Source organism: Plectropomus leopardus, chromosome 18, assembly GCF_008729295.1.
Source record: "Plectropomus leopardus isolate mb chromosome 18, YSFRI_Pleo_2.0, whole genome shotgun sequence".
In the NCBI taxonomy this organism is placed as follows: Eukaryota; Metazoa; Chordata; class Actinopteri; order Perciformes; family Serranidae; genus Plectropomus; species Plectropomus leopardus.
This window is the reverse complement of record NC_056480.1, coordinates 9,782,420-9,802,340: the sequence shown is the minus strand read 5'-3', so window position 1 is coordinate 9,802,340 and position 19,921 is coordinate 9,782,420. Positions and strand designations below refer to the sequence as shown.

General features: G+C 42.5%; 1 protein-coding gene across 2 annotated transcripts; it reads left to right on the top strand.

The window, feature by feature from the left end:
• The first annotated feature begins 2,683 nt into the window (after positions 1 to 2,683).
• On the top strand, positions 2,684 to 19,687 carry efna1a (ephrin-A1a). 2 transcript variants are annotated; one of them, XM_042506747.1, is made up of 5 exons: positions 2,684 to 3,002; positions 17,261 to 17,556; positions 19,106 to 19,171; positions 19,270 to 19,365; positions 19,495 to 19,687. In XM_042506747.1, exons 1-5 carry the CDS (start codon positions 2,905 to 2,907, stop codon positions 19,617 to 19,619), a joined length of 681 nt encoding a protein of 226 aa, XP_042362681.1. In that variant the 5' UTR covers positions 2,684 to 2,904; the 3' UTR covers positions 19,620 to 19,687. The 2 variants fall into 2 exon arrangements, with proteins under 2 accessions (XP_042362681.1, XP_042362680.1); XM_042506746.1 differs by having other exon boundaries at positions 19,492 to 19,687.
• The last annotated feature ends 234 nt before the right edge of the window (positions 19,688 to 19,921 follow it).

Below are 19,921 nucleotides of genomic sequence, written 5' to 3'. Positions count from 1 at the left end.
TTTTAAATGCAGATTGGATGAACTGTGACTACTCAGAACCACTGAACACAGAATATATTGTCCAGAATATGCAGAGGACTCCTCTTGAGTCTGGATCTTTTTGCTGCATACTGGAAAAAAAAGTTTTATGTAAACCGCTTGATGAAATAGTGTGGGTGTCGCACAGAGGTGATTATTCAAAGATAAGGACAACACAGCACAGAGTCGGACCAAGGGGTTAACAGGAGGTGTAAATAGATATTAGTAGTTGCTTTAATCCCCTAGGAGCTCCAGATGAGTGGGATGTAATTGCACCGTGACAATTAAACTGTCAGATAAACTGTTGATTTGCAATCAGCAGTCTACCTGACAGTTTAATCATCTTGTGAAGCTGTCAAACCTTTCTGTGACAGCCGCAAACTTCTAAAATTTCATGCACCGTCTCCTTTGGCAAACCCGATCTACATGAGATGACTTTAAGCAAAAACATAAAACTTAAAGACTCCATCGCAGGGCTGCACAGAGCCTCATATAATGTAAGAGTGCCCGATATATTACACCCTTTTTTTTTTTTTACTATGCAATAGGATACCTTTCAGATTAAGTGTTACATTCTGGTTACATCAGGATTGTATCTCTCTGCATTTCTGCACTGCTTTCTTAAATATGGACAAAATCCCAGCAGAGTTTATCTTATCACATCCTTTAATCGTATCTGTGGCGTGAGATGGATAATCCTCCAGACTGTTTGCAATTAGCTGCTTCAATGTATTATCCAGAATGCATGAGCCTCATTTTTTAATTTTTTACTCACTTTCCCTTTCCTGTTGTTTGCTGCGATACCTTTGAAAGCTGTTATGCTGCTAAGCAGGCATAGCAAATAAAGTGCCATGTCAAGCAGAAGCAGGCTTGAAAACCCCCTCTGGCAGTATGGCTCACTAGGCTGAACAAGCAGCTCGCGGTCCAGATTATCCATGTCAATGGAACAGAAAATGAGCATTGGGATTTGCAATGTATCTGACAGCATGGAGGTTATATGCTTCCAGCTGAAGGTAGTCTTTGTTTTTCACCATCAAGGGTTATGTTTCATATAGGATTTCAAAGGCTCCAAAACTCATCATATTCAAAGTTAAGGTGGATTTTACTTCCATGTTTATATTACAAATGAACACCCTTCGCATAAATGTAAGATTCACAAATAGTGGAGGAAAACAAAGAGGCATATGAAATCTGTAAGAAAAAAACAACTTCAGATCAAGAAATCACTGTGCAAACACGCCAGATGTTGCTTAACCAGTACTCAAGCAAGGGTGGTGCACTAAAGTGACAGATAAGAGTTCAGGAGAAAAACTCAGCAGTCTGAACACATTCGATGTTGGACAGAATAACTGGAACAACTGCACAATGGTATGCAAGAGCCTTGCAACAAATACAGTAAAATGTTTTGCAGCTTGAAATGTTTAAGTTTCATTCATTTGTCAGAGTTGTTTTATTAAATGGTCAATTTTTAGGGTTTATTTTGTGTTGTTTTGGTTTTGTTAGGTGTTCATGTGTTTGTGTGTCCTGTAGGAGATAATTTACATGCTGCAGGTGCAATTAACGTGCTTATTTTACATGCAAGTGAGTAACATTAAAAATATATTAGATGAATAAATTATATGTGATTTCCTGTCTATAACCTACTTGCAACATAATAAAGGCAATGACTTCTTCTAGGCTTTATATCTGTAGCTATTCTCAAAGTATAATCTACTCACCTTTCTAGAGCTATTATAATAGCATACTATGACACCTGTTTAAAAGTAAAGGGTAGGGGAGAGAGGGTTGTATATAGATCGCACTCCCTAGAGGCTTTTTTATGCTTTTCACACAATGGGTCTATGATAAAACAATAATTACCATTAAAAAGTACAAAGGGAGAGGTTTAGTTTAGATGTTTGTTTTTTTATTTTATCTTTGCAGGACTACACGTTGTGGTGAGCTGAGGGGCACTTTAATACTTAATACTAAATATTAACAACTACTCATATTTTTCAAGCACAATTCATAATTTGTCTGGAAAAACAACTATTTTCAAGGGTAAACAAGGTGCTAGAGTGCATTTTAAAAGACATCAAAATAGAGCTTGTTAATGAAAAAAAATCCTGTTTCTTTTTTGTTTTTGTTGTCATAATTTGTCCCCATTAGAATAACAATCCATATCTTCTGAATAGAATAAATTTAAGGGGTGTAAGGTCATGTCATTCCTACCTGAGATTTTAGGCTTCTATTACACATTGAAAAGAAATTTGTTAAGGATACAGTTTTTGAAGGGTTCACCGGAAAGAGAAAAGTGTGACGACCAACCCCATTCTCCCCCATAGAGTTGTAAGTATACTATAAAACCTGCAAAAGATGACATTTTATTACATGAACCAATATAATTAATAGTGATAACGCACAATCAACAAGTGCCTCTGGATGTGCTATTGCAAAATTATGACATAGAAATATGTTTAAATGTTGTTGTTTTCTCAGACATACTGTACATGCTGGACTTGTGATAATGTGTCCAACACATAAACATAGAGTACATAAAAACTCGCGTCTCTCGGACAGCTCTCTGATTGGTCCGCTCTGGTACAGGAGGCGGGGCTCGCGGCTGTGGGCGTTTCACAAAATCAGCCACCACGCAGCTCAAGCTCTCATTCACTACGGATTTGCCGAGTTGTCCTGATCCCTCTACGGTCTTTATTACCTCTGTGAATCTACTTGCTTTTTTTTTTTTTTTTTTTTTTTTTTTTACGAGCCACGTGAAGTGTGTTGTTGAGCGCGCGATCTCCAGGTGCGTGTGGACGAGCTCTTCTCGGTGAACTTTTTTTTATTTTCTTGCACAGCCGTACCTGAGTTGTGCTTCGTCTCTGCACGCCTCCACTGCTCTCCACCATGGATTTGGTTTGGATTGTGGGCTTCGTTGTGAGCGTCTGCGCCTGGTTTGCTTCAGCGGAGCGACACAGCGTCTACTGGAACAGCACCAACCCAAAGTAAATATCTCTTTTTATGTGTGTTGATTCAGTGCACTCGAACCCATCACTTTATTATTTGTGAATGCAAAAACAAAATTGTTTAGCATCTTAGGTATAAAACAACTTTTAACCTAATTATCAGGGCAGATTACGTCAAAATTGCACTAAAGATGCATTAAAATAGTTGCGACTCATGCATATTCTCACTGTTGTGATGAATATGTGATGGAAGCAACTGGCTGCTGTTGTCATGATAATGCGGGACAGTTGGGAGTCTCTCCCTCCCTCCCCCTCCCTTTCTGGCTCGAACCTGTTATTATGGGGCTGTTTACCTGTAATACTTTGTCCAACCTGTTCAGATTTAATCCGTTTCACAATCTGTGTACCTATGCTGAGGATTATTTACACCACGTTATGTCATCTTTTTATCTCTGGGAACTGACAGTGAGCTAACAGCATACTTTTGAGGAAAGAATTTGGGTTTTTATGGACAGAGAAATGCAAGTTGTTGTTTTTTTTTTTTCATTTCAGTGCGTAGATTTGGGGGGAACGTGGGGGCACGTCCCCCTAAATATTTTAAACGTGCATTTTTCCCATCCATAAAAATATGAAAGAAGCAGGGGGATTTTTTTGGTGAGAAATTATACATTTTCACCATAAATCAATACAAAAAAAATCACAAATTTGTGCATAAAATTTCACCAAAATGCAGGGAATTTTCTGTCAGGGTACCCCCAAACCCCCTTTTCCACCACTAATATTGAAATACAACCTACACCCTTGTTTCAGGACATGACCAATTACTGAAAAACATCTAATTATTTCACTCTTTATGCTTCTTTTCTACATTTTTCTGAGTTTATTTATTATAGGATTGCAGCCATAATTAAGCAGAATACCACTGAGTTCAATCACACTGATAAAAGTCAGTGTATTTGTATTTTTCGCTGTTATTTTGGTGCTCTCTCAACAAGCTGAAATCCTACAGGGGTGGATTTTTCCCTGGCGAGGGTTATATTTTTTGTGTGTTGGTTTTACAGGTCTGACTCACAGCACAACGTGTTGAAATATCTCTTGCAATATCCTCCCCATCTGACAACGAGTCCTAACCTCTGCGTGGAGTGGGAGGCTGCTGTGTCTCCTAAATCAAGAGATATCACATGGGGTTTACGTGGCTGTCAGGGAGACATAGGGGTGTTCATATTTCAGGTGGTAAGACGAGTAATAATGGTGTATGACAGAGACAGAAGAGGTAACTTGAGGCCTGCCCGGTAGGTCACGCTGTGGGAGAGAGATGGATTGCTCAGGGAGGAGAAATTGGAGCTCAAATTGTCGGGGTTAGGGGCCATACGGAATAAGTGGGGGTCAATTAGAATTATGTTTGATGACGGCTGGGGTGAAATGGGCCCGGGGTTCAGAGGAGGTTTACACTCGATGAACGAACTTCTACGTGCACTCACACACAAACACTCCCAGTCGGATGGGCAAGCACAAACAGGGACCTCTGGCAGACAATCACTCAATCACAAACTAGGACACTCAATCACAGCAGCTGACGCCATCTAAATCAATCAGTGCTGTGCTCACTCTCCCTCTGCTGTGCAAACACAAGTCTCGTCTTGGTTGCAGATATTCTAATATTCCCCCACAAGCTTACACTCAACCATCTAGATCACCTCTGTGGTTAAAACTGTAGCTTTCAGTCAGAGAGGTCACAATTATTGGGGACAAAGCTCGGAAAATCAGAGCGATGTCCCAGATGGTTTTTGTTGTTTCCCTGCTGTGGAACGACTGTGATCACTCCTGTATATATACTGGTAATCCGTCCTCTTGCACTTGCTATTTTTTTTCCGGATGACTGTGCTAAATCTCTCCCTTTGGCTACTCTTAATCCTGTATTCGCAGAAAAAGCACAGAGTCTCTGAGATGTTTTCATTTGGTACTTTTCATCATTCCCCAGCAATCTGCTCTCCCCTTTGACCCGTCACTTGATATAGTGTGTTGACGTCCATCTTTTCTCTCGTGAGATGTGTTATTCCTTCCGGGTTTCAGTTGATTGTTCCATCCCGCTGGCCAGAGAGCTGTTGTTAATCAAATTGATCTAGAGATTGATCACTTTGCCCCATGTGGGGCAGGCTAATTTCCTTTCTCACTGTGTGTTTGTTGAGGGATTTAACAACACACACAGTCATGCATATACATGTGCAGTGGCTCTGCTCTATACCTGGGCTGGGCAATATGGAGAAAATGAAATAAATACCAGGATATTTTTGACCAAATACCTTGATGGCATTATTGCAACAGTATGGAAGATTGACTATTGGTGCTTTAAAAATGTATTTACACAATGAGATTTTTGATAAAGAGTCGTTATCAATATATAATGACTAAAGAACAACTGGAACATTTAAGAAAATGAGCATGGACGGATTACTGAAATGCCCTACTGGGCTCAGGACTCTTAGATATCTGTGCCCAGGAGCCTGTTGTCTAAAAATCTGCCCCTGAAAATAACATCACTTTACTGTAAATCCTGTAAAATCAGGAAACGATTCAAAATGACCACCTAAAGATGCAAATGACCTGCAAAGAGACACAAAAGTAGGTACAAAAGGCGCAAAACAATCACAAAGAGAAATGAAATTGCAAAAAGATGCACGAAAAGAGGGTGAAAAACTGTGATTGTCTTTCTCTGATGTAGGAAAGATGGGGGGGGGGGGCTTTTCCGTATCTGTGCCCAGGGAACCATTGTCTGATAATCCACCCCTGAGAAATCCTGTAAAACCAGGAAAACACACTTAAGATATTACAATATCCAAAATCTAAGACAAGATATAGTCTCATATCACTATATTACTATATCCATATGTTGCCTTGTCCTGCTCTACACGAACATGCGCGTGTGTGTGAGTGCACCTTTACGCCTGCTGACTTTCAAGGTCGGTCTGCCCGGACTTTTACTTGGTTTCAGCCTGAGTGAAATCTGTTCCCGACAGTTTCAGCACTTTCTGACCTTTTCTTTGTCTGCATATTTGTAACCTTTTGTGTCTGATTTGCAACAGCTTAATCACCAGTACCGGTTGATTCCCAGAAAGAGGCTCACCAGTATGCCCAGTCACTTCGGGCCCCTGCGTGCCAGTGTGCGTGCGTGTCTTTTGTTGAAGGGAGTGTCTGTGCAGAAGCATATGTGTGTGAGCACTCAAAACATCACCAGATTCAAGTGACTCACACACTCTTGTACACATTAACCCCAGTCACACACACACACACACACACACACACACACACACACACACACACACATGTGCCATGATTGATGTTAACATCATCCCAGGAGCCCTCTGTACTCTGCAATGTCCAATGTGAAGCAATAATCTGCTCATTCAATGCCTCTTCCTCCCTTTCCCCTCTTTCCCCTGCTGACAGAGCAGGAGTAGACCACCTCCTCCTCCTCCTCCTCCTCTTCCTCCTCCTCTGCTTTGTACCTGTCTCTCCCTCTCTCCAGCACCTCCCTCCCCCTCTTCTTGGCCAGGTTCCCTTTTCAACTCGGTTCTGTGGTCTCCACTTCTGCGAGTTTGTTAACCGTTTCATGGCTCTCTCTCTCATGCACATGTTTGATCCGCAGTTTATTTTAACATTACCTCGCTTTAACTCTTACACTCTATGCATTCCTAATGAGCTTTTTGATTTTCTAAAAACCGCAAAATACGCTTCAAGATTGTTTTCGCTTACATTGCTGGCACTGTGGTTTAATCCATTTAATTGAATATGCTCTTTGTGCTGTGCTGGCTCAAACGAGGGAGTTATTTAAGGTATGTTTCACCCACACGAAGGATTTTTTTTTTGGTATTTATCCAGTCAATATGGGTGTTTTTTGTGATGCTTCCCATACAAATTGGGGGAATGGTCTTCACGGTGAGCCACAGAAAGAGAATAGTAACTGGTGTGACCGATTGGGGGGTCAGAGTTCGCTATGTGATGAAGTGGCACAGCCTCTATCAATCTGTCAGTCATTCTGTCACGGCGGTGGTCCCTGAATACGGGCTGCCACTCAGGCCAGCCCCTCTTCACACGGCCGTGGCTCTGCCTCTGGGAAACTCTCATTCTTCCCCCTCCTGTCTTTTCGGTCCCCTTCGCTCCTCCACCAGCTTTTATCTCAACTTTACAAGCTGTCCCTTTTCAGTCTATTATTTCCTCACCTCCAACTCCGGCTCTTGGGGAAGGGGGGAAGGAGGGAAGCATGCTAAGAGGTGTGGAATTTTTTTATCGTTCTTGGCACCCATGGCGATCCGTCACAAGGCACTTTGCCCTTTCCTTCACGCTTTTTTTTCCCTCCCTCAACTCTCTTTCTTAAGGCTTCCTTCTTCTACCTCCTTATGAAAAGCCACTCAAGTCTTCCCAGCTAACCTGTTTCTTTTTTTCCCCTCATTTTTCTTTACTTGTCGGTCCATGTATGTACGTACGCTTCTCCCCTCTTCAGGGTTGGTAAAAACCTGTAAAGCCATGGAATTTGCAAATAGCAATTTTCAGGCCTTGAAAAGTCTGGAAAACTAAGTATACCCTGAAAGTTTTGGATAAGGCATGACATTTTGTTTTACAAACCTGTATAATAACACATGATGTGTTCAGGGACCATCTGAAAATTGACAATCCAATAATAATTTCTGGTTTTACAGCTTCTGGCTGTAATTTTTTGTGATTTGTTGATAAAAAAAAGAAAACATGCCTCCAAACCATCTGGCCCACGAGTTTAGAAGGCATATTTTCCTCAAAAATCAACAAACTTTTTAAAGAAAAAAAAATGTCAAAAAAATGGAAAGAAAAACCTCCAGAACGGTTTCATTTAAAAATCAACAACACAAAAAAAAGCCCAAATATTTTAAATATATCCCATTCATTTATTAGTTCAGCTGCTTAATCCTGCTTTGAATAAAAAAAAATAATATAAATAATTATATAGTAATGAAAAAGAACAGACAAGGAGTAACGATAGTGATTTCAGAGAACTTATGGTTTGTAAAATCTGCCTTTCAGACATGGAAAAGTCATAGAAATGTCTTGGTAAAAACACGTATGAACCGTGGCTCTTGAGTGTCTTGCTGAAGCTGTGGAAGTGGAAGAGCCAGTCTGAGAACTCAAACCATGAAACTTGAATGAAGAGAAAACGTGTAGGACTAAGTTAAACGTTTGCCTTCTGTGCATGTGAGCGCGTACGCGTTAAACAGTTGAAAGATAGGATAACGTAGTCAGCGGCCGTGATTAGGTGGACACAATAGATCCGGGATTTCTTGCAATTTCCAAGTAATCTGAACCGAAGCTACTTTCCTCGAAAAACATCCAGGTTTCCCACTTCACTTCCTAATCCAGCCTTCGCTCTAAACCCTCCACAGCCATCCACTTCTCTTCAGTAAATTCCTAAGTCTACCTCCATCTTTTTCTCGCATCGTCTGTCCCCTCCCACCACCCTTAATCTGGGTTTGTAATCTGTCTGGTGAATTCAATCTGGGGGAAAATACTATGAGAGATTGGATAGTAATCGCCTCTTATAGGCTCAATACTCATTGAAGTGTGTTGACGTCGCCTATCTTTACAGTCCGTAATCGTCTGTAAGAAGCTCGGTGACCATATTGATGAGAGTTTTTCTTTTTTTCCCAAAAGCTGATTTTCCTCTTGTTCGACATTCCCACTTGTTGTTACCAGTGTCAGTGGCGGGAGGGCTTGTTTTTATTGACTGCACTAGATAGAGAATCAGGCCAAAGGTTTCAACTTCCCGCAGGCGTGCTGTGTCGGTGTTACCAAAGTCTGCACGCTGTCTGCTCTGTGTTTCCCTGTGAAGTGCTGCACTTCCTGGCTACGTCTTTTCCCGGGAAAACAGCGTATCCTGTCTGCACAATAAACAATACAGTTCTCACACCAACACACGCAAGACTTTAAAGGTCTGGACTTAGGAGATGATTGAATTTCCCAGGCTTGTTTGAGGAATGAATATGTTTAAGAATAAGTGGATTAGCAGTGATTCATGATTTTTTATGAGGGATGTGCTCAACTGTCGAGACTTGACGATGATTCGGGAGCCGCCTCCCTGCCTGCGCTGCTGTCAAATCTCTGTGCGTCTCTATTTGGGATTCTCCTCTGATCAGTGTCACCCCAGCCAACCCCGTCTCGCTGCCCCCTGCCCATCCTTATCTCTGCAGCAGACTTCCCCTGCTCCTTCCCACTCTGCTCCTCCTCTCTGCACTGCTTCACAACTCTCCAACGCCATCACAAAAACCAGAGAGGAAGAAACACTCCATTAGTACACAGATTTATGATTTCTTTCTCATGGTGTGTGCGTGTGTGTGAGGCTGAGATAGAGACAGTGTGTCCTCCAGACTTGTTTGTCGAGTCCTCAACAGTGAATATGTGTTTGGATGAGGAAGAATTAGGCAGAAAGAGTCAGATATTATCTCTGAAAATGAACCATTGTGTTTGTTTTGTTGTGTAAATAAGACTCATTGTGCAACTTTTATGTTTTTCTCCAGCCTTTTTTTTCTCCTGTTTGTTGGATGTCTGGGTTTAGTGTGTAAACATGTTCCCTCAGCAAATACTGCCACCCCCTAGAGGTCAGATATATTACTACCATCATTACTAATACACTGTAAAAGCTGACAAATTCATTTAACTTAAAAAAAACAGTGAAAATGTAGGTGAATATAACTATTACTCTTAATTTATATTTATATCTAATTGTTAAGTTTGCTTAAAATTCAATTATATTTACTTAATTCTGTGAAGCTGTTGCAACTTAAAAATGACAAGTTTAATTAAATCAATTTTTCTAAGTTTTATGAACTTCAGTAAACCAAGTTTAATGTGCGACATATCTGTATTCTGCTGCTTACAAACTAGTCAATCAGATTTGTACGTTCTTGTTAACATTTTCATCATTGGCAAAATCATTTCCGTGATAATGAAGTTAAGTCACACTAACTTTTATTTAAGTTGACAACACGGTACAAGGTAGATTCACCTGTCATTTTTAAGTTGCAATAACTTCACAAAGTTAAGTAAATACAGCTAAAGTTCAAGTAAACTTAACACTTAGATATAAAGTAAACATATCTTAGGATTTATAGTTATATTTACTTTTTCCAAGATTATTTAAAGAAAGATCAACTTGTCTGATTTTACAGTGCAGGTATCTGTAAGCAAGACAACTACATAAAAAAAAATCCATTCAATAACTGTGACTTGTACTCGCATATTGTTTCCCAGTGGAATTCATTAAGCCACAAGCTTAGATTGTGTTTGCAGGAGAAAAAAAAACATGAAAGTTTTGCCATGTTGAAATCAATCCAGCAAAATCGATTTTCTTGTACAGATATTTGCCTCCTGAGAAATGTGATGTCAGTCGTGACCTTTGTGTTCTGGCCCTTATAAGATACAAATGGCTCAGGGGACAGCGTGAGACAGTTGGAAAGAGCATATGTATTCATCTAAGCCTCCTTAGTGCGGTGGAATCAGCCAATTATTCCTCCGCTGGAATTAAAGCTTTGTCGCTGTAGCTGGGTGGCAAAAGGAGTCCGGCGAGTTCAGCCAGGAACGCAGGCAGAATGACCAATGATCCACGCAGACAAAAGTTGAATGACGGATGGGGGTGAAAGCTGATTTAGACGGATGGCAAAAAGTCAAATGGTGCAAAGAATGAAGGCTGGAATATTATGTTAAAAGGGAGGACCCAAAATGAGTTGGACCATATTTGTTTCTATGACGACCCCGGCATGCCCATTGTGCTCTGCAAAACGGCGGGTTGGAAAGTTGCATATTTGGAATACCACCAGAAACAGTTTGGTTCAGCAAGTCTGGGGTTGGGGGGAGGGACAGAGTTGACATGAGGATCTGGTTTGCTTATTGAGTGATGAAAGACGGACAGAGAGTGGGAGGGGACAGCTGACAGTGATGGATGAATAGATAAGACAGATGAAACAAAAAGAGTTTGAACGTTAAACAGTCCCGCTTAACTAAAGTCGTGATGCACCTCGGAAAGGCTTCATCTGATGTGCCACCTTCCTCGTGGAGACTTTCACAAATATATCTTGAGAAGAAAAAGCTCCCTTGCGTCCTTTCATTTAACACCTCTCACTTTCCCCTCAACAACCATGGACACACTTAAACACACACACATATCCATAGCCAGTGTGTCTCTTTTTGAACTCCAAAACTCCAGTGTAAAGGAGTAATACCCTGTCTCTGTGTGAGAACAATAGGGATGGAAAAAAAAACTCCACCCAGCCTATCTCACCCCTTACTCCGTCCCCAGCCCCTCAGCCCCTGCTCTGGGCCTCGCTGTCCACTCTAAGCCCCTGTATTAAGCAGGGTCTGGTGCTGATGAATGGACCAGAGCTCAGCCTCTGCCCCACCCAATAATCCCAGCTTGGACGAGCCGATTAGGTGGTCCCCACATTCCGGTTCACTCATCTGCGACGCATGTCAGTCACCTTTTGGGTCACATTAATGGCGTGTATAAAACCAAAGTGGAAAATAATCATGTTTGTGTGATTAGGGTGACTGTGCAGGCCTCTGATGCTCCATTTCCACATGTAACATAACATGGAATGGGCTCTGTTACGGTTAGTTGGGAAGAGAAGATGGCAACAACAGACGTTTAGCTAGAAATCATCTGAAAAAAACTGTGCAGTTTTACATTGGAGCAAACATCAACAGCACCATGCCGCTCCAGTGTGTGATTTTCGACAGCATACCGGCATCACGGAAGCAAAAAAGGCATGATAGGCGTGACATGTAAAACACCAGCGTCTGTGTCACCAGTGTGACATATAGCAATGAGTCGGCAGCACGTTATAAACAATAACTTTGGCACAGCATAGCAGAAACAATCATTTCATGACCCTAGTTAAATAAATGGCGGCTGATCTCGTCCCCTGCTCGGTGGGTAAGGAGCTTTCAAGTTTCATTGTTTTCCCAATTTGTGGACATTTTTGGCCACTGTCCTTCTTTCTTCAGATAGCAGCTAACTGCTGTTAGCTGCAGTGGGACAAATACATAACATGCCATCAAAACTTCACACCCTTCCTGTGCATGTTCCCATCGTCCCTTTTGAATAGACCATTTCTCGGCATTGTTACTATCCATTGTCAACTCAAAGGCGAGACAACTCTGTCCCATATGCCCCGAGTTTTCCTTTTACAGAGAATGGCGAGTTGGCATTACAATAAGCTGACAAGACAGTGCGGTATTCCTGCCTTGAACAGGCAGTGTAAAAGAGACTATATTGAACAGGTTTCGAAGGAGAATGAAAAAAGCAACAACAGAGACATTAAGTGAAAAAATCATCAGAAAAATTCTCTGCATTGGTCTCATTAATAGTTGGTCCATAATTGTTTTATGCAACGCCCAATCTGCTGATGACACTTCCTTGATTACAATGTTTCTGATCAAAACTCGGGGAAACGCAAGGCTGGTTTGCTAGAAAGCACCATGGATCCATGAGTCCTGAATGGATCCGGTTCAAAAAGAGAGACACGACAGATAGACAAGATCTCTACCTGTTAGTTTAGGGTGAGGAGTAGAGATAGAAGTAGAAAAGAGCTTCTGTTTAAGATTAATTGGTCAGATAGTTTGTCCTACGATGGCCTTTACGGACCTTAAAATAGATCTGAATCGATCTTTAAAGCGAGCGATTCCCATCTATAGGATTTAAAATGCACAGAGCAACCTTCTTGCTGACTGTCCGTGTAAAGAAATTCTCCGGTGCTGACTTGGCGATTGTCCGACCTTTGATCCACATTGCGGCCTCTTCGCCTCAGAGGTCCAGCATTCCACAGGGCGATAGAGTGCAGAGATGAGAGGGTGATGGATGGATGAAAGGAGGGGGGGGGGGGTAGAGGTGGAGAAGAAAGCAAAATGCTGGCCAAAGAGATTAAAGAGGAGAGATTAGACTCCTGCTCCTGAAGAGGCTCCAATAAATCAGGAATTCCTTCTTAGGATAGGAGGAAGAGCAGCCGGGAACAGCCTGTAGTCTATTTTTCACCAGATTGTGCACAGACACACACATTTGTCCACTTGACATTCCCTCACTATCATCAGTGCTCATTATTGGCATTTATTCTCCACCTTATCATGACTGAAACACACTCCCAGATTCCTCAGATGCTCTGCAGATGCAACACAAACAAAAAAAGTCTCAGACACCACACACACAATCCTCTCTGCATATCGGCCACAAATCATCCTTAAATAGCGAACACAACTCTTCCGCGCTGTTACTCCTGCTGAAGATCCGAGCATCGCTGTCATTAAAAGACAGCGTCCCGGGATAAACAATGGGAATAAATCAAGACAGCCCATTGACAGAGAGAAGGAAACAGTCTGGAGGAGGAAAACGACAAGGGACACACACTGAGGGGAGACGGAGAGAGGGAGGATTTTGTCTGCTAAAGTGAAGGTGGCATGATTTGACTTTGTTAGCTAAACCTTTTCACACAGAGGCCCGAGCTCTTTTTGAAGTGCGTTACTCCAATCAGTTAATTAAGCAGATGATGTGGAAAGTTTCAATGGCGAGGCGTTAGAGGGGAACAAAAGGCAGCGGGATAATTAAAACTATTTGCCATTAATAAAAGGGGCTAGCCGGCCTCCCCGGGTGCGTATTCAGCCACTGTTCTCTGCTAAGTGAGGTATTTCATCAGCGCGGGCACGTTGTGAATAGGGACACTGTATGAAACAGTGGCATTGATAAAGCAACTGTAGCACTCGCATAGATACTCTCACTGAGGGGAAACTTCAAAAGCCATTTCCAACTCAAGCCCTTTGACCCCCCCTGCCCACGCCTATTCATGCCCTCCACCTCCCCCACAAACTCTCAGCCTGAAGGGGCTGGGAAGTGGGGAGCAGGAGGGCATAATTACCCCCCTCCGGGGCAACTTTAATACCCTTTTTTGTGTTTTAATTGCGCCCCCCTTCGACCCCCTTTTGATGAACACATTGAGAGCATACCACAACCGGTTTGTAATCCGGGGCTCGCAGTGAGGGAGGGATCTGGTACGGGGAGTTTGTTTGTGTGTGTTTTCAGTGTTTGCTGGGGGATGATAACTCTGTCAGGCAAAAGCAGACAACAGTGTTTGTTCAATAGTGTTATCGATTCGACTGGAATTGAAAGTGGCAGGGGGAAAAAACACTTTAGCGCCAATCTGGTAAACAGAGCGTGGCAGGCAAACTGCAGATAAGCACTAAGCTGTCTGGACCATGGCAAAATGATAATTATTGCTCTCCCCCCCACCGAAAGTTGGCTGGGGCAAACTATTATCAGCACAGTTAGATGGAAGTTTCAACGGTATACTAAAAAGGTGCTTGTTTTCTAATGGCACAGTGTTGCTGTTATAATGGTTGCCGGCTAATCTGGTCATCAGTATTGAGGGAATGCAGTCAGGCGGAGAGGGGTAAAGGGAGGTGGAGGGGAGCCAGAGGGGGAGCAGGAGTCAGGGCACGATGTTTGGAGCCACAGCGTCTGTCCTTTTACCACGGGGTACCAGGGAGACCCCCTGGCCAAAAACAACAACAGCAGCTAACAAGCAACGGGGGCCTGTGCCTGCGCACTTTGATCGTCAGTCACACATATGGAGCTTGTCACACAAACACAAACTCCCCAAATGCTGCTTGTTACATTCAGGGGCTTTTATGAGAAAACGACTGAACTCGCAGAGAAAAATCTGCTCCAGTGGTGGTTTTGTTTCTGTGGCAAAGGTGTCCGATTAGCACCCTGTAGGCCAGGGATACTCAACTTGCTTTGCTTGTGGGCCACTTTTGCGAAATGACAAGAGGCCAGGGGCCAGTTGCAGCAGCGCCGTACATGTTTCTAGTGTTTAGGGGGGATTTTAGGATATTTCTGGTTTTAGAAAGTTTCTCAGATTTTAGAACAATTTTCTGATTTCATAGGACGTTTCTTGGATTTTTGGACATTTCTTGAAATTTGGGATGTTTCTAGGATTTGTGGATTTTTTTGTTGTTTTTAGGATATTAGGACCTTTCAAAGATTTTAGGATGTTTCCCAGATTTTAGGACATTAGGGGCTTGGTTAGGACCTCTGTTGGGGGGTGCGGTGGATCCTCCACTTGCACTTTTTTGATAAACAAGTACATTTTAATGTTTTTTATGCACTCTGGCACCTTATGTATAATACAGTTACAAAATCAATTCCCAGTGTAAATCACTTTATATTTATTGTGAATTAGAAAATGGTTGGGGGGGCACCCAGCACCATATAAGGGTCCAGATTTGGCCCGCGGGCTGAAAGTCGAGCATCTTTGCTGTCGGCTTTTGGGAACTCATAACTCTTTGAGATCTGCAGATCTGATAAAATAGCAGTCAGTAACTCACACTGGCTGCCTGCCTCTCTTTGGAAGCCTGATGAAGCACTCGTGTATTCATTGCAAAAGCAACAAAACCTTATATTAGACACACATTCTCTGTGTGTGTTGTGAAAATACTGAAGTCTGTCAAATTTCATCCATTCTCAGGGAACCCCCGGTGATTCAGAACAGTAGGAGACGGTAAACTGATAGGCATCGCTGTGGAGCTCAGGGCCGGGGGAGGAGGCGTGTGTGTGTGTGTGTGTGTGTGTGTGTGTGTGGGTTCGGTGGGTGCAAATAGTAGGTAGCTACTGCTTTATGTTGTTGATAGATGGGAATTACTGGGGAAGTGTGTGTGAGTTTTATGTGTGTGTGTGTGTGTGTGTGTGTGAGTTTTGTGTGTGTGTGTGTGTGTGTGTGTGTGTGTGTGTGCATGTGTGTTGCTAGTGGCCAGCTACCGCTCCGGGCTGCTGATAGATGGCTTTGGCTGAGAGGAGAGCATTAGCTGAGAGCCGCCCCTGGAGCAGTCACTCAGTCAGGGGGAAGGGGACAAAGCTGAAATACCTTTAGTGGCAATTCCCTGGAGATAAACTCGTAATATCTCTGAAAGAAAATCCTGGAGGGGAAAAGAGTCATGGACAGTTCAGATAAGGCCAATTTAAAGTGCCTCAGAGTATGCAAAGTCTTTCTGTCATAATTTAATTGTGTTTGTGGACATGCGAAGGAGGCTTAAAAGTTTTCTGTGAAGGCTCTTTGACCCACGTCCAAGGGGAGAGGGAGTTTACTTGAAGACCATCGTAAAGAGGGTGGAGGAGCGAAGGGAGGGATGCAGGGAGGAATGAAGGGGAGGCAGACAGTCTGACTGTCTCTATGTATTTGTAATGAGAGGGAGTGTGGTGGGAGACGGTTACAGGCCGTCACCAGACTCATTTTCTATGTGTCCGTCTAATGAATGGGTTAAAACACATGTCACCTTTTATTTTTATCCTTTTACCCTCTCTTAAGCAGTGGTGAAATGTAACTAAATGCATTTACTTAAGTACAAATCTGAGGTACTTACTGTTTTGCATAAAAAACACAAGAGTTTTGTAAAATATTTTTTGTCATAAATTAAATCACCAAACAGTTTATACAAGTACAGCTGAAATTATTAGTTAATTGACAGTAAATTAAATGAAAGAAGATGAATATTTAAGTCATTTTCTAATAATTTTTAAATAATTTTGAGTTTTTTAATTTATTCATTATATGATTTTTTTTTTTGTTACTTATTTACTTTTACTTAAATAACATCTTCAAAGCAGAGCTTTTACTTGTAACAGAGTATTTTCACAGTGTGGTACTAGCACTTTTACTTAAGTAAAGGAGCTGCATACTTCTTCCACCACAGCTCCTACGTAAACTCAGGTTCATGTGTCTGCTTCTGTTAAAGTGAAATTTCCATCATGCATTCTGCCTCTTTATCTGTGTGGGTGTTTGTGTGCGTAGCCCTGCAGATGTCGATACTCATCTCCTGTCTTGACGGGCTAACTGACTGCTAATGTTTCTCTGTAAACATCATTCAACTCCTGGAGGACGTGGGATCAATGTGCATTCAGTGCTAACTCTCGACAAGGCGGCGAGCAGCAGCTACACGGGCCTCATGTTCATCCATATTTATGCACATGTTCTCTGCAGATCATCCTCATTGCGTTTTCCCCTCTTCATTCCACTCCAACACACACATATATCGTCACTTACAAACTCTCTCTATCTCTCACTCCCATGCCTCTCAGTCTTTCCTCTGATTTCCCTGTTGTACGCTGGCATGCAGCCGATCAATATATAATCACAGGTTTTGAGGCTTATATTTATTACCGCTCTGATGCTATAAGCACGGTTATCAGTCTCCTGCCACTTGCATAACGGTCCCCCTCTGCCTCCTCCCTGCAGGTTTCTATGGGACGACTACACCGTGGAGGTGAAGCTCAATGACTACCTGGACATTGTCTGCCCCCATTACCCTCAGGGTGAGGTGCCGCTGCTGGACGCTGAGCGATACGTGCTGTACATGGTGGAGCGTGAGGACTACGAATCCTGCAAGCCCCAGTCGTACGACCAGATGCGGTGGGAGTGCGGCCATCCGTTTGCTCCTCACGCCCCTGAGAAGTTCTCAGAAAAGTTTCAGCGTTTTACTCCGTTTACTCTTGGAAAGGAGTTCCGCCAAGGGGAAAGCTACTATTATATCTGTAAGTGTCACTATAGCTGCCTTTCAGATTTGTCACTGTGTTTGCTAGTCAGACTTTTTAAATAAGTTTGAGAAGTACGGTTTGCTAAAGTAAATCTGAGCTGAGAGAATGTCAATAGCTTTGCAGGTATTTGTAAATTATTACAATTCATCCTGAGGGGGACACAAAAGTGTGTACCATATTCAGCAAGTTCTTAAATCCATACCACCACATAGGCTGTATGTTCCTACATCTGAATGCAACCCACACTATCATTTCTTAAATTATCGCACCTTCCAGTGGACTACAGGATAGCTCATTTATGACTGTTTACAACTGCAGTTTTAAAACACTAACTTTGTGAAATGGTCATTGTTGCACAAAATCTATAGAGTTTGGTTTATGTGACAAAACATATTTATTAGGTTTAAAAAAAAACAAAAACATTAAAACAAAGGTAATTAAAAAAACTCAACATTGAATTTTTATTTCATAAGAGACACAAACAGCGGTCTCCTGTGTTTGTTTGATGTCTCCATCTTCCCGCCCCGAGCAGACTTGGCCACTCTTTATACTACGTCACCTGACTTCCCTCTTTGCTTCCGTAATAATTACTACTGCAAACTTTAAATGGAAATTGCGAGCTGGTGGTTACCGCATACTTAGTTGCTGTATGCTTGACGTCAGTCATGAGAGCACCGTTGCTAGGCAACAGCAACATGGAAGCAACTGTTGGCGTGTAGCAGCCACCAAGGTTAATGACTTAGCAAGCCAGAGAGCAGGACACGTAATGCAGGCATTATGGCAGAGGTCATTGGAAATATCAACGACTAAAATTATATATACATATGTCAATTTACCACTCATCAAAAAAAAATTAAGGTTCGTGGTCTCCACTATTTCTTAAGACGTCCCAACTCGTGAACTTGGAGATTTCAGATAATTTCTACCTATGAGGTGATGAATACTACAAGAGGGGAAGTTTGCAGAGGTTGCCAAATAACAAAAAACATAAATATGGGTCATTTTTCTTCTTGTAAAAACAACCAATGGTGGCGTATTTTGGCAGATGACAGCCTCCAAAACATAACATGGCAACCTATCCAATAATTAGGATTCATTATATGGGATCCATATGAGAAAATGTCATAGCAATCAATCTAAGAATTGTCGATATATTTCAGTCTGGTGTTACTGACCGACTGATGGCAGCTTTCCTTTGTTTTTCTCTACTAACCGTGATACAGTGAAGCATGTTGTCCAGTTCTTAAAATGGACATAAACTGGGGTGTCGGCTCAGTTTGCCAAGTTTACACAACACTCACCCTGCTACAATGTGACCACAAAGAGCAAGTAGCGTTGTCACCCTGACCACGGCTGTAATTAGATAAACTGCAGGACAAGACACACTGCGTCTGGTCACAGATGGCTTCCTAAGCTTTTGTCCCTGCGTCTGTCTGTTGCCAAGTGTTTGTGTGTGTGGGCGCATGCATGAAGGTGAATTAAGGGGCCAGTGGAGGATAAGTGCATTAGTTAGGATGTTAACGCCAGTGTTGTTTCTCCCCTGCAGCCAAACCTTTGCACCACCACGGACAGGAGTGCCTCAGGCTCAGGGTGGACGTCGTAGCTGTTGATGGTGAGTTAAACCTGCTGGCTATAAGGAGAGCATCACAGTTGCTTTTGATAGTTTTGTGCAAGATCCCAGCTAAGTAATTGATGATGTTTTTCTTTCAGGCTCTCAAGAGGCCAGAGTGGCTAAAGGAGGCACAGGTGGGGCTGGAGTTGGAACTGGGGGTGGGGTTCACAACCCGTCCAACAGACTGCCTGCAGGTATGTTGACCAACCCTGCGTCCTCTCTAATTATCCCTGACCTTAAAACAATCCAGGCACATTCAGGATTACTTGAGGGTGTAAATATGCGTTGCTAATGTGTCTTCTTTATCTCCCCTTTTCAAGCAGATGACCCGGTGGTAATCCTGCCAAACGTCCAGAAGAGCGTACGGTCGAGCTCTGCGGTGACGGCGACGTCCCTCTCAATCCTCTCATTGCTAGTCCCATTTTCATTACTGCTATTGTTGCACTGAGAGTACATGAAAGGACTGCTGTTGGCAGACATCTTTTCTTTCAGGGACTACAATGAAGACAGTCCGTGGGGATGAAACCACTGACTCAAAAAGACAGTTTTCCATGCCCAGTGCTGGCCACGGGGAGAGACTTTTGAAGCTTGTAAAGTACAGATGGACTCGCTTGCACTGCGCGTGCTGAGTAACTCCTGAACATTTGAGACGAAGCACGTGTGCTTTGTCTTATATTTTTTAAAAGGTGACAGTATTTCTTTTCTTGGAAAGATCAAGCTCTCCTTGATTTTTTTAGGGCTCTAAAAAAA

Excerpts from the sequence above, each read along its gene's own strand:
- efna1a (XM_042506746.1), top strand. The coding sequence starts at position 2,905 with ATGGATTTGGTTTGGATTGTGGGCTTCGTTGTGAGCGTCTGCGCCTGG. Across the intron at positions 17,557-19,105 it reads GGAAAGCTACTATTATATCT|CCAAACCTTTGCACCACCAC; the intron begins GTAAGTGTCACT and ends TCTCCCCTGCAG. Across the intron at positions 19,366-19,491 it reads GTCCAACAGACTGCCTGCAG|CAGATGACCCGGTGGTAATC; the intron begins GTATGTTGACCA and ends CCCCTTTTCAAG.